We start from the raw sequence: 14,757 nt of genomic DNA on the forward strand, positions 1-14,757 counted from the left end.
TTTTCAAGATCCCTTGCATTTCCATATGAATTTTAGGATTTGCACATCAACTTCTTTCCAAAAAGGCAGCTGGGGTTTTGACGGGTTGCACTGACTCTGTAGATCAGTGTGGGGAATGTTGCTGTCTTAGCAGTATTTAGTCTTCCAATCTGTGAACATGGACGTCTTTCCATTTACTTAGGGCTTTCATTGGTTTTGATGATGTTTTGTAGTTTTCAGGGTACAAAACTCTTGCACGTCCTTGGTTAAATTTATTCCTAAGTATTTTATTCTTTTCTGTGCTATAGTAGATGAACTTGTTTTCTTAATTTAATTTTCGGATTGTTTACTGGTGGTGTATAGAAGTACAGTTTATCTTTTTTATTGAAGTATAGTTGATTTCCGATTTTATGTTAATTTTTTCTGTACAGTATAGTGATTTAGTTTTATATATATACATACACACACACCCGTTCTTTTTTATTTTCTTTTCCATTATGGTTTATCACAGGATATTGAATATAGTTCCCTGTGCGGTACAGTAGGACCTCGCTGTTTATCCATCCTGTATATAATAGTTTGCATTTCCTAACCCCAAACTCCCAGTCCATCCCTCCCCCACCCCCTCCTCCTCAGCAACCACAAGTTTGTTCTCTGTGTCTTTGAGTCTGTTTCTGTTTCGTAGGTATGTACATTTGTGCCATATCTTAGATTCCACCTATAAGTGATATCATATGATATTTGTCTTTCTCTTTCTGACTTACTTTGCTTAGTGTGATAATCTTCAGGTCCATCTGTGTTGCTGCAAATGGCCTCATTTCATTCTTTTTTATGGCTGAGTAGTATTCCATTGTGTATATATACAACGTCTTCTTTATCCATTCATCTGTCAATGGACACTTAGGTTGTTTCCATGCCTTGGCTGTGTGTTTTTTGTTTGTTTGTTTGTTTGTTTAATATTCATTTATTTTGGCTGCACTGGGTCTTCGTCGTGGCACGTGGGATCTTTGTTGGGGCATGCGAGATCTTTAGTTGTGGCATGTGGACTTCTTAATTGTGGCATGTGAACTCTTAGTTGTGGCATGCATGTGGGATCTAGTTCCCCGACCAGGGATTGAACCCAGGCCCCCTGCATTGGGAGCATGGCATCTTACTCCCTGGACCACCAGGGAAGTCCCTTGGCTATGATTTTTGATTATTGATCTTGCACCCTGAAACTTTGCAGAACTCATTTACTGGTTCCAATAGGATTTTCTATACATAAGATCATGTCATCTGTGAATAGACATAATTTTCCTTATTCCTTTCCTGTCTGGGTGTTTTTGTTTGTTTGTTTGTTTGGGTTTTTTTTTGCGGTACGCGGGCCTCTCACTGTTGTGGCCTCTCCCGTTGCGGAGCACAGGCTCCGGACGTGCAGGCTCAGCGGCCATGGCTCACGGGCCCAGCCGCTCCACAGCATGTGGGATCTTCCTGGTCTGGGGCACGAACCTGTGTCCCCTGCATTGGCAGGCGGACTCTCAACCACTGTGCCACCAGGGAAGCCCCCTGGGTGCTTTTTATTTCTTTTTCTTGCCTCGTTGCCCTGGCTAACAGCTCCAGTCCACTGTTGAATAGGAGTGGGGAGTTGGGCATCTTCTTCCCGCACTCAGGAGGAAAGCTTTCAGTCTTTTGCCCTTAAGTATGATGCCCCCTGGGGGTGTTTTGAGGATGGCCTTTATCAGGTTATTATTCCTAGTTTGTTGAGTGTTTTACTATGAATGGGTATTAGATTTTGTCATTTGCTTTTGTGCATCTGTAAGGTGATCATGTGGTTTTTGTTCTTCATTCTAGTGATCTATTCATTGATTTTTTCATATGTTAAGCCAGTTTTGCATGACCTTGGTCATAGTGTTTAATCCTTTTTATATGTTGCCAGATTCAGTTAGATAATATTTTATTGAATATTTTGGCATCTATATTGATAAGGGATTTTTTTTTTTTTTTGATGTCTTCATCTGGTTTGGGTTTCAGGGCAGTACCAGTCTCATGGAATGAGTTGGGTAGTATTCTTGCCTACTCTGTATTTTGGAAGTTTGTGAAGAATTGGTTGTTTTGTTTTTCTTCCTTACATTTTTGGTGGAATTCACTAGAGAAGCCATCTGGGCCTGGAGTTTTCGTTGAAAGAAGTGTTTTGTTTGTAGAATCTGTAGTGATATGTCCTCATCTATGCCTGATGTTGGTAATCTGCATTTCTTTTTTCCTTCATTAGTTTAGATAGAGATTTATTGATTGACTTGATCATTTTAAGAACCCATTTTTGCTGTTATTGATTATAGTCTATTGTCCATTTTCTATTTGAGTGATTTTGGTCTTATCTCTTATTGCCTTCTTATTTAGGGTTTAATTTTTCTATTCTAACTTCTTAAGATCTTTATTCTCACTTTTCTTTGTTTCTAATATACATAATATTGTAAATTTCCTTCTATATATAGCTCCATCTGCATCCCACAGATTTTGATAATCTGTTCATTACCATTCAGGCCAAAGCAGTTTTCTGATTTTTCTTGTGATTTCTTTTTACACCTCTAAGGTATTTAGTAGTGTGTTTAATTTCCAAATATTTGAGGAATTTCCTGAAATGTTGTAAGTGCTTTCTATTTTATTTATGTTGAGATCAGAGCACATACTTTATATGACTACAGTACTTTTAAATTGCTGACTTTCTGTTTTTGTTTTAAATGGCTCAGCACAAGGTCTGACTTGGTGAATCTTGTATTTGCCCTTGAACGGAATGTGTATTCTGCCTGTGGGGGACCTCTTTTCTGTCAAAGTTGAGTCGGTTGCTGGGATTGTTCAGGTCTTTTGTATCCTTTCTGATGGTCTGTTTATTTGTTCTCTCAGTTAACTGAGAAGAGCACTGAAATCTCCAAGTATAATATTAACTTACCTGTTTCTCCTTTCAAGTCTGCCAATTTTAACGGCAGGTATTTTGAAAGTCTGCTGGTTACAAACATATTTGTGATTGCGTGTCTCCCCTTTGTGTTATGTTATGTCCCTCTTTGTCTGGTTGTATTCATCGTGTTGAAATCTACTTTGATCCTAAGATGGCCTTTCTGGTCATCATGTGACTTGTCCTAGGTTGGCACACCCTTTCTCATAATTTACATGTGACATGTCTGCACGTTTGTATTTAAACAGAGTGTTGTAGACTGCCCATCACTGGGTTTCATCCTCTCAACAATCTTTGCCTTTTTATGGGACATTTAGACAGTTTAGATAATTAATTATCAATATGGTTGGGTTCCTGCCCTCTTGATATTTATTTTCTGTTTGTTCCATCTGTTTTTTGTTCCATTTTCCCCTCTTCCTGCCCTTTTTCGATTGGGTATTTTTTTAGCATTCCATGTTATCTCCCCTTTTGGCCTATTAACTATACTTATTTGTGTGTGTATGTTTTAAGTGCTTGCTTTGGGTGTACAATAAGTAATAGTCTATCTTCCGATAATATTCTACTTATTTATAGATAACGTAAAACCTTAAGACAGTGTGCTTTCCTTTCTCCCCTCCTGTTTGTGCTGTTGTAGTTATACGTTGAATTTCTGTGTCGTAAACCACACAATTTATTCATAACATTTTTCTCTGAATTACCTTTTAAATAATTTTTTTTAGAAAATGAAAAAATAAATGTCTTTTCTTTTTAAAAGATTTCATCTCATGTAATTTTCTTTTGGCCTGAAAAACTCTCTTTGACTCTTCTCATGCTGTGCATCTGTTAGCCATCGACCGTCTTGGATTTTGATTCCATGAAAGTATCTTTCACCTTTAAGAATGTTTTTGCTGAATATAGAATTCTAGGTTGACAGATTTTTTTCTTTCAGTGCTTTTTGGGTGTTATTTCATTGTCTTCTGGTTTACTTCACTTCTGGTGAGAAGTCTGCATGACTCTTATCATTGCTGTTCTGTATGTTTGTTTGTTTGTGTCTTTTTTTTTTTTTTTGGCGTGGTTACCTTGAAGATTTTCTCTGTTAGTTTGTTTTGATTTGATTAGATTATTAATTTTGATTTGATTAGATTATCTACCCTTTGGTGTGATTTCCTTTGTGTTTATCATAGTTTGGTTCATTGAGCTTCTTGGGTCTGTGAATTTGTAGTTTTTACTATATTTGGAAATTTTCCAGTTATTATTCCTTCAGATATTTTCTTCCCTCTCTTTTTTATGGGATTCCAATTACTCGTATGTTAGATTGCTTGATATTCTCGCATGGGTCTCAGGGCCTTTATTAATTTTTTTTTGTTTCTGTGCTTCTGTTTCTTAAAGTTCACCTGCCTTTGTTCCTGTAGCATCTCATCAACTGTTGAGATCAGTGAAGTTTTCTTTTTCAGATCCAGAAGTTCCATTTGATTCTTCAAAATATTTTCATTTCTTGCTTTGTTTGCTACTGTTTAATTCTTGAGCTTATTTATAGTGTCTGCCCTAAGGTTCTTCTCTGCTTGCTCTGTCATTTCTTGGACTGTTTCTAGTGACGATTCTCTTCTCACCACAGGGCACGTTTTCCTCTCTCTGGATGCCCAGTACATTTTTATTGGACGCTGGACATTTTGAATGTGAAGTTTTTGAGTGTCTTGATTTTGTTGTTTTCCTTTAAGTAGTGTTTAAGTATGTTTTGATAGGCAGCTGTTGGTGCATTAACTTGGTCCTTTTGAGGCTTGTTTGAAAGCTTCGTTGGGGCAGATATAAAGTAGCCTTTACTCTGGAGCTAGTTTAGCCCTGCTTTTAAGGTGTGTTTCTCTCCGAGTGTGTCGTGAATGTTCCAGGTCACTATGGCTGGCTGGGGCTCCGACGTATCTCTCCCCTGTGTGCATTCCGAAAACTGTCCATCTCCCACCTGCTTGGAGGTTTTCTTTGCCCACCATCATGGATTTCGCCTCATGCATCCTAGCTAAGGTCAGCCCTGTGCAGACTTCTCAGCACTGTCTCCGTGTGGCTTCCTCATTTCCAGTGCTCTGCTACATACGTTCCAGCCACCCTGCCTTCCTGACACTGATCCTTGTATTCCTGACTTAGTAAGTCCATCAGAATGTGCTTGGGTTCACCATTTTTCTGCTATTGTCCAGACATTGCCTCCAGACACAGAATCGGGTCAATTTTAGGGTTTATCTCACTGGTTTCCCTTTTCTCAGGGATTGTGTGGCTAGGCTACCTCTTGCTCTGGGTCTTAGATGGTCACTTTGTAAATTTCTCTCCAGTTGTATAGTTGTTTATGGCAGGAAGAAAAGTGTAAAACTAGTTACTCCGTTACGTCCAGCTACGGAAATCTCATTGTTTATTTATGATGAGGCCTGTTGCTTACTGCCTAGGGCTGAAGTTGAATGGAACTTTTTTGCTAAAGGTTCACTGTTATTCAAAGTTAAGGAAAAGTCTGGTTTTGCTTTTTAATTTTTCGGTGTTGTTACAGGCGTATTTCAAGACAATTAAACCTACCCTGCTTACTCTTTATTCTTTACGAATAGGCAGTATAGCCAACCAAGCTTTCCACCCAGTGATGTTTGACAAATGTATTCAGATTCTAAAGAAGAGCTGGCCTCAGGAATCCAGCTTGAATCAGAAAAGAAAGAAAGAACAACCGAAGAATGCTCAGGCCAACCTAAGGGAGAGTAGGAAGAGAGGAAGGCCCCCCAGGAAAGAGGAGATGGAGGTAAGAGGAAGTGGAGTCATGAAGCATATGATTTATTTAAGAATTTATATTAAGGTAGGGTTTCAGGGGTCACGATTATACCAAAGCCCTAGCGTGCCATCCGCCATCCCTCCCGTAGGACTTGCAGTCGCCTCATGTACCGCTGAGCATACATTCCCCTTACCATCCTCCCAACCTCCCCATCATCTTTCTCCCGCCTTGTTCCCAGATGTGCTCACCACAGGCCAACAAGTGTGTTTGCCACATTATCTTATTGTCATTAGAGACGGTGGTCAAAGTATCCTGAGGACTCTCGTCCATAGAACATAATAGAATAATGTTAATTCCTAATTTTTGTGTGACTCGGTAGGGTGGTAGAGGTTCATTGACACCAGAACGTCTAAGAAACCCAAGAAATCTCACTGACGTGAAAGTATGGAACTAGAAACTGTGGTAGTTTCCATCTGGTCCAGCGGCTAGCAGCTGCGGCTGTGGAGACCCCAAGCAGTCAAGGCGCCTGGTCAGCGACCCAACACCCACCTGGAGTTTCACTACCCTTGACTGGGTACATTGAAACCATGGGACAAACTGTTAGGCAGTACTACACAGTCAGCTGTACATTTCTTCATAATCTAGATGGATGAAGGGATTGAAGAACAAGAGGATGAAGAGAATATTTTTTTTTCTTCCCGAGACCTTTGTCAAATTCGAAATGCCATCTTTCACGTCTTGAAGAATTTTTTAAGGCTTCTGCCCAAGTTTTCCCTGAAAGAAAAGCCACAATGTATACAGAATTGTGTAGAGGTAAGTGAGAATTCCAGGAACCTTGGGCAAGTTCAAAGAGCGAGGACACGGGCTAATACTTAAAGAGTGGGAAAAACTAGGCCTTTTCTTGGTCTCTGTTTTCCAGGTCTTCGTTGCATTGACTAACTTTGAACCAGTTCTATACGAATTTCATGTTACACAAGCCAGGTGAGCCATTAAATCTTCCAGTGCTAACATTGGTACAATGAGTTTTGCTCCATCAGAAGCCTTAATGCCAGTTTACCCTAATTGGCACACAGGTAGAATTTATTCATTTAAATATAGCTTATAGGGTTAGGAGCTATTCCAAGTGAAATCACATCCATTAACTAATCTTTTGCTTTTTTTTTTTTTAGAAACCTTAACCAAGCAAAATACATACCAGAACTGGCTTATCATGGATTGTATTTGCTGTGCTCCCCAATTCACAGAGAAGGAGATAAGGTAAAGGAGACAGGACCCCACTGAGTTACTGGTTGAAGTGAAAGCATGCAGGTCGTGGGATGGAAAACGCTGGAAGCATTCGATGTGATGCTGTGTGAACTCACTAGGTCATTGTCATGACTTGAGGACGTTTGTATAATGAAATGGATGTCACTACGTGGTGCCCATTGTTCATTCCAGGCTTATATCCAAGTACCTGGTGGCCACAGGAAGTTCTTGTTGGGTTAAGGCATAAAGAGTGGTTCCAGTGTGCCCTGGGTAGAGGAAAAGATGAGCTACTGAGCATTACTTTTTTTTTAAAATAAATTTATTTGTTTTATTTATTATTTTTGGCTGTGTTGGGTCTTTGTTGCTGCACGCGGGCTTTCTCTAGTTGGGGCGAACGGGGGCTACTCTTCGTTGCGGTGCGCGGGCTTCTCATTGCTGTGGCTTCTCGTTGTGGAGCACGGGCTCTAGGCGCACGGGCTTCAGTAGTTGTGGCTCGCGAGCTCTAAAGTGCAGTCTCAGTAGTTGTGGTGCATGGGCTTAGTTGCTCCGTGGCATGTGGAATCTTCCCGGACCAGGGCTCGAACCCGTGTTCCCTGCATTCGCAGGCGGATTCTTAACCACTGCGCCACCAGGGAAGCCCCCTGAGCTTTACTTTTACAGAAGTATTTACCAAACTCTTCTGAGAAGAAGAGTTAGACAGTCACAGACTTCCCAGTTTCCCTCAGCAGTTCCTGTGTGCCCCTGTATTTCTGTTAGTGTTTGTGTTTTAGTGGATGGTTGTGCAAACACGCTCCCGGTTAGCATTCATATATGGATTTGCCCCCAGTGACCTTCGAAGCCTGAAGCTCTAGACACTGGAGTTAACGGCTTTTTAAGCAGTAGGGTGTTACTAAACCTGGATGTTGTTAATGAAACAGGAGTTTGCAAAAAACGTGACAGACCAAGGTCCTGTGCCTTTGGTGCCTGCGATACACCTAGTTTCCAGGGGCAACGATGTGTGAATGAGAAGGCCCTGGGCACTCGGGGCTCTGCACTTTGTCCAGACTTGGGCCTCACCCCTCACTGCCTGTGTGTCCTCCTGTGAGGCCTCAGTTTCCTCATCTGGACAAAGAGGGTGAAAGGCTTCCTTTCCTCGTGGATTTCTCAGGAGGATTACAGTGAAGAACGCCTCTGCACAATGCCTGCTGTTTAGAAAACGTCCCATATTTCGTTAATTTATTATGTCATTGTCACTTCTCTGTTTGAAATATGGATGTGATAGCATTCACAGTAAAACTTAATTCCTGTGCCCTTTTTAACATTTTAGAAGATAAGGAGGTTGGGAAATTATCCTTTCAGGCAACAGTGTCTCTAAGGACATGGTGTTTTTCACTGTGAAAGTGTTGCCCTGATGTTGGGTGACATTGGTTGTGGCCTGACCTTTAATTACTTGACTTCAGACCACTCACCTTGGGAGTCTTTTATTATGTATAAAGTAGAGATAATAGTAAAAGTATTAAGAACAAAATGGAAAAGCCTTGTTGACCTCGTGGAGTTGAGAGGTTTCAGAGAAAGTGTGGTCAGATCTAGTAACACATGGACGTGCTTAATGCGATACCTGTCACATATTTGGTTTCCAGTAAATTGTTTTATCTACTGGATGAAAGAATTAAGTAGCTGAGTAAATGATGTGTGATGGTATATTGGAAGGTGCTCTGTAAGCTTCAAGTGTAATACAGGTGTAAAGAATCATCACTTTCCTCTTTTCTGTAAGGGGTAATCAGTAGCATCCTTTGCCCTTCGTAAGTTACAACTAATTCTCTATAGTCCCTAATTTCTGGGCTGGAGTGTGAGAGGGCAAGCAGAGAAGCCAGCTGGAATTCCTATCATTATCCGCAGGCAGCACTTTCACACTGCTGCGTTGTGCATGTATCGATACCTGGTCATTGTCCAGGAAGTGCATCCTTAGTGTTGAACCAAAACCTGTGTCAGCCTCACTGAACTTCAGGTCCTTGAAGTGGTTCACTGTGGTCTGCATCACGGTCTCCAAGGCCCTGGGATTCTCTGTCATGCCTTAAACTGAATTTTCTTTTCTCTTCCAGGTTATCAGATGTGTTTTCCATCGAATGCTCTATGTAATATTAATGTTAGAAGTGGGCAAAGGCTCCCATCACGCCCCCCTTGCCATCACTTCTCCGGCCATCAGTGGTAAAAACCAGGCAGTCCAGTTTGTCAGGTGAAACACACACAGCTCGGATCTTTACTCTCTGTCCCTTTCCTTCAGTACTAACCAGGATTTCTGACACCTTTAGAAACTAAGAAATGTCTGGGCTGTTTGTGGTTCAGGGTTGAAAATAAAGCACTTGGTAGCTCATCTGGTTTGTGTGGTCTGGGGTGTTGTTGCGGGGATGAGGGGTCTGCAGTTTGTGGGCCAGCCCGTGAAGTCAGCTCTGAGTTCTGACAGTGTTAGCCGCTCCAAGTCTGCCTCCACCTTTTCTTTTCCTCTCTCCTTTTAGTCTCCGTCATTTTGTTCCTTGCCACTTTTTTTTTTTTTTTAACTTCTTTAGCAGAAATTGATAGACTAATTCTCCCCTCAAGAGTCACTTAGCTTCACTTGCAAAGTCCTGTGTCTGGGCTTTACCGGGGAAGACACGTTTGCTGTGTCCTCGGCTTTTCTTTTCTTCTGTTAACTGGCTACTCGGCAGCAGCATGGAGGTGGTGGGAAGAAGGGGAAGGTGTGTATGTGGGAGTGTGTACATACCTGGAAGCAGCCGCGGGGTGTGGATGCTGGAATCCAGGTGCAGGCTGCTGTCTGATCCTTGAGCGAGTGTCTCGTTAAGGACTTTTAAACATTAAATAACTAAGATGTTTTAAGTAGAAACACTCATTTTAGTTCTTCCATGAGTTCATGATGTCACAAATTGCAGTAATATTCCTATAATGGTACAAGGAAACTTAACACTGAAAATGGGTCCAATCTGGGCATTATAATAATTTCTTTTGGGGTTACAGTTTGGAGAGGTACTGTTAGAAATGCATTTCACTGAGCTACCACTAGGTGGTACTGTGTCTTAGTCTATCCTCTACTTCAAAAGGATACATTTCAGCCTTAATATGAAACGTCGTAGGCAGTCCAAGGGCCCTGTGAGGACTGCACCCCTGCCCCTCCCTGACTGGCTGGCTGCTCGCAGCAGCTTGGAGAGCACCTGGGGCGTGGTGACTGGTGTTCTACTGTGACACTTTGTCTTTACAATCCATGCACTCACAATGCTTGCAGTATAGGGGTAGATGGTTTTTAATAGTTAGAATTTTGAAAAGGTAGAAATTTCTCTATTTGAGAACAGATTCAAGGAAAATTGCTACTTTATTGTCATTATAGGTGTATTACAAACCGTGGCTGTGTTTCTTTCCTTTTATAGCTCACTTGTGGATGAACTAAAAGAAAGTATGTTTCCAGTCCTTCGTATCTTACTCCAGCACATCTGTGTCAAGGTACTGTTTGCTTTAATGAGGGTGTATAAATGCACATGAAGGTAAACATGCGTGTGTGTTCTTGGAAATGAGTCTACATCATTACTAAACGTTTTATTTAGTATATTCACTAGGTGTTCCCCTCTAGTGTGGTTTTCGGGGGAAATCAACTTTTTATTTTGGAAAATTTCAAATAGAAATAGAAATAGAATAGCGTGATGAGCACTGTCTTCAGTGATTTTGTATAAGCTATAACTCCTCCAGCACATATGCACACTGGATTTTTTGAAGCAGATTTCATCATACCCTTTCAGACATAAATATTTCATGTCTCTCTCTAAAGGATAAGAACTCGTTAAAAACATAACCACAAAATATTAACACACCTAAAAAATTCACAGTAATTCCTTAATATTGTCCAGTATCTGGTCAGTGTTTGCATTTTTACTATTGTCTCATAAATTTTTATAACAGTTAGGACAGATGATTCTTTACTTGAACTCTATGGACCCTAGGGGTCCGTAAACTCTCTGTAATTAGGCACTGAGGAGTGGGCTTACAGGTTTCTTATAGGCTAGTTTCCCAAGGGGTCTGAGACCTAGAACTGGTTAGTCATTTCTGTAACATGTAAACGCTCGGCACTGTCGCTGAGCCAGGCGCACTCAGTGATCGTCCGATCGCACTACCACATGTGTCTCCGTCGTCCTGCTGTGGGTACTGGCTGGGCAGCTTCTCAGGGTCTGTGTTTCAGGTGGTCGATAAATCCGAGTACCGGACCTGTGCAGCTCAGTCCCTGGTCCAGCTGCTCAGCAAGCTTCCTTGTGCGGAATATGCTTCTTTCGTGGCCTGGCTTTACGGATATTCACGAAATGCCAAGGTAGGAGCTACATCTGCGTGAAATTGTGGCTCCTGGCTCTGCAACCGTCTAGTGACAGCCAGATCTGAAGATGTTTCTGAAGATTAGTTTTCTTTGCCTCTGACGGAGATGCGTGCGGTTTTCCTTTACCAGATCCCATACCGGGTGTTCACTCTTGATGTTGCCTTGGCTCTGCTGGAACTGCCTGAACGAGAGGTGGACGGCACGCTGCCCCCGGAGCATCAGAAGTTCCTGAAGCATAAGTTCTTGGTGCAGGAAATCATGTTTGCCCGCTGTGTAGACAAGGCCCCAACTGTGCGCAGCAAGGCACTGTCCAGTTTTGCGCACTGCCTGGAGTTCTCTGCTACAGCCGCGTCAGAGAGCGTCCTGGAACTTCTGGCGAACAGTGAGTATGCCGAGCACCATGAGGCCAGGTCTGGCTCCTGCTGGTCCAGAAGTTGTGGTGGCAGAAATAATAGATGTGCTGTGATAGACTAGGACCCTCAGAAACCTTTTCAGTAGGTTTTACTGTTGAATGACTTCTTAGACGAGCCTTTCTAAGCAGTTCACATATTCTCGACCTCAGGCTGAGGTGGTTGGCCGCTGTCACTATTCCTCTGCGTCATTGGTATTGGCTGTATCGGGTCTGATGACCAGTTTAATGCACAGCCAAGGAGAACACCGAACTGTCAGCATTTAGACTCTGTCTTGTCTTCAGGCCTAATTATCTGGGTTTTGATTCTCTGTAAATATTTATGTATGGTTTTTGATACTAAGACTTTTCTCTCTTATCTACCTGCTTGCTTTTAGCTCCTGCAGTTTCAGGAATAGAGAGCCACCATGACGCTTCACTGAAAAATTCATCAGGTAATGAAATGGTTGGTCAATATATTGTTAGATATTGAATAATTGTCCTTTCAATTAAAGGACTTGCTGAATATTTGAATGTTTTTTCTATCTCCATATTACCTGTTTTAATACTGCACTTTTTTTCTTCATCAAAGAAATTGAAATTCATTTCAGTAATGATGTGTAGTAACTTAAACATGGAATATGCCATGCTTATATTACTTAAAGGTATAACAAGTTTTTACTGTACTGACGGGGCCTTTTTAAAATTTATTTTTAAGCTTTTTCCTATCAGAGGCAGACCTTTAACCCTTCTGGAGGCTCAGAAGTGATCAATATAGACAACAGTGGTGAAACAGCTGGATACAGGGGTATGTCAGATTTTATCCCTATCAGATGAGTAATAACTATTGGATTTCAGACAACTGTAAGTAGAGCCTCAAAACCTTGGAATTTTTTTCTGACTAATTCACCCTCAAGAATTGGAACTTTTTTTTCCCTTAAAAGTAGAATAATTTTTATTTTAAATCTTTAATCGATGTCTTTGCACTATACTGTATTTCATTTTAAGATAAAGAATAAGCTACATTTTACTTGTCGTGTACTGAAACCCAGTATTTCTGTCACACTTAAGAGAATGTTAGCAAATATTTTATTTCCTTAGTGAGGTCCATTCTTCTGAACACTTGGGCTTGCTGGCCAGAAAGGACCAGTTACTAGGAAGGGTGCAGTAGAAATTAAATTTGTGTTTGGAGAAAAGTCATCACGGAAGAGGGGAAAAGATAAACGATACTATGGTACTTACTCTTGTGTCTGTTTTTTATTCCTTATTACTTTTTCCACCTGGCATCTTGACTCTGATTAAGCCATCCCAGAATCCATTTTTAATACATGGTAGGGAACTGTGAGCCCAAGCTTCCATTGAAAAAGTTCAGAATTTAGATAATTTCTCTTCACCAACAGTATGAACTGTTCTTGAATGGGTCATACACATCGTGTGGAGTGGTTATAGGGTGCTCTCTTCCATGGATCCCAGCACAGGATTCTGAACACAAATGATGCCTGTTCTCTTTCAGTGACTTATTGAAGCCAGAATAATCTGGGATGGTAAAGTGTCAGTGTGATTGAGGAGGGAAGAAACACACCTGGGCTAGGTAGTAGATAGACCTGGAGCTACTCTCAGATTCTATTTCTGTCTAGCTGTATGGTCTTGAGAAAGTCACTTTACTTTTCTGGGCTTTTGCTTCACTTATACTATGACATAGCATAATGCAGTGGGGGAAAAACTACATTAGAAATGAGAGGCAATCTGAATTCTTATCCCAACACTGCTACTAAAGAGCTGCATGACCCAAGACATGGGAGTCAGCAGAACTACCCGCCTGCTTGTCACTTCTGATCCTAACACCTTCCCTGTCTTTCACAAAGGGCTGTTGTCAGGTTTATAGAAATTATGTTTAGAGAAGTGACTTTAAAAGAAAAAAGAACATTTGCAGAGGATAAGTGATATAATGAGATTTATTAGTTTATTCGATAAACATGTATGTGGTCCCTCCCAATCTGTGCAAGGCATTGCAGGTACAGACTCTAACAAAACATAGTTCCATCTCTTAAGGAGCAGTGGGAGAGGCAGGTACGTGTCTACATAAAACCGTAATATTGTGAGATGGATGCTGAAGCACGTGTAAAGTGCCATGAGGATCATTACTTATCATTGCAGCCTGGAAGATTACGTTTAAATGACTAGATATTAACGTGTTACTCAAATTCAGAGCAATAACTCAATATGTATAAACAGATTCCCTAAAATATGTAAAGAAATTTAATCTAGAAAAATGTCTGGTTTAATTCCAGTCTGAGCAAGTTACAGATTCATCGTTGCACAGACACTTGCGAACACTGTTGAGTTATACTGATTTAACGACGCTTCCAAAGTATAAAAATTTGCCAGATGTATAGCGACCATGTTCCCATCTTGCTGTTTGTTTTTTTTAATAAATGTATTTATTTTATTTTTGGCTGCATTGGGTCTTCGTTGCTGCATGCGGGCTTTCTCTAGTTGCTGTGAGCGGGGGCTACTCTTTGTTGCGGTGTGCGGGCTTCTCTTTGAGGTGGCTTCTCCTGTTGCAGAGCATGGGCTCTAGGTGCATGGGCTTCAGTAGTTGTGGCTCGTGGGCTCTAGAGCGCAGGCTCAGTAGTTGTGGCACACAGGCTTAGTTGTTCCACAGCATGTGGGCTCTTCCCAGACCAGGGGTCGAGCATGTGTCCCCTGCATTGGCAGGTGGATTCTTAACCACTGCGCCACCAGGGAAGTCCCCTATCTTACTTTTGATAAACTAAAGCGACTTTTTGGGAGGGGGCTGCGTTGGGTCTTCGTTGCTGCACGCTGGCTTTCTCTAGTTGTGTCGAGCGGGGGCTGCTGTTCGTTGCGGTGTGCGGGCTTCTCGTTTCAGTGGCTTCTCTTGTTGCGGAGTACAGGCTCTAGGCACACAGGCCCTAGGGTGTGCGGGCTTCAGTAGTTGCGGCGTGTGGGCTCGGTAGTTGTGGCGTGTGGGCTCTAGAGCGCAGCCTCAGTAGTTGTGGCACATGGGCTTAGTTACTCCGCAGCATGTGAGATCTTCCCGGACCAGGGTTTGTACCTGTGTCCCCTGCATTGGCAGGCGGATTCTTAACCGCTGCGCCACCAGGGAAGTCCCTAAAGTGACATATTATTGGTGTTAACTATACTTTAAA

The 14,757-nt window shown here is 41.7% G+C and overlaps 1 protein-coding gene across 1 annotated transcript in view; it reads left to right on the plus strand.

Moving 5' to 3' along the window:
• The window catches only part of NCAPD3 (non-SMC condensin II complex subunit D3), a gene marked incomplete at its 5' end in the record, with an annotated part of 59,970 nt that overhangs the window by 6,380 nt on the left and 38,833 nt on the right, over positions 1 to 14,757 (plus strand). The window contains 10 exons of the mRNA XM_079708809.1: positions 5,470 to 5,654; positions 6,270 to 6,437; positions 6,544 to 6,605; positions 6,794 to 6,881; positions 8,951 to 9,084; positions 10,268 to 10,340; positions 11,071 to 11,196; positions 11,329 to 11,581; positions 11,986 to 12,042; positions 12,306 to 12,395. Coding sequence (XP_079564935.1) covers positions 5,470 to 5,654; positions 6,270 to 6,437; positions 6,544 to 6,605; positions 6,794 to 6,881; positions 8,951 to 9,084; positions 10,268 to 10,340; positions 11,071 to 11,196; positions 11,329 to 11,581; positions 11,986 to 12,042; positions 12,306 to 12,395 — 1,236 coding nt within the window. The remainder of the gene's footprint in view (positions 1 to 5,469; positions 5,655 to 6,269; positions 6,438 to 6,543; positions 6,606 to 6,793; positions 6,882 to 8,950; positions 9,085 to 10,267; positions 10,341 to 11,070; positions 11,197 to 11,328; positions 11,582 to 11,985; positions 12,043 to 12,305; positions 12,396 to 14,757) is intronic.

This window comes from Hyperoodon ampullatus, assembly GCF_949752795.1.
Source record: "Hyperoodon ampullatus genome assembly, chromosome: 7".
In the NCBI taxonomy this organism is placed as follows: Eukaryota; Metazoa; Chordata; class Mammalia; order Artiodactyla; family Ziphiidae; genus Hyperoodon; species Hyperoodon ampullatus.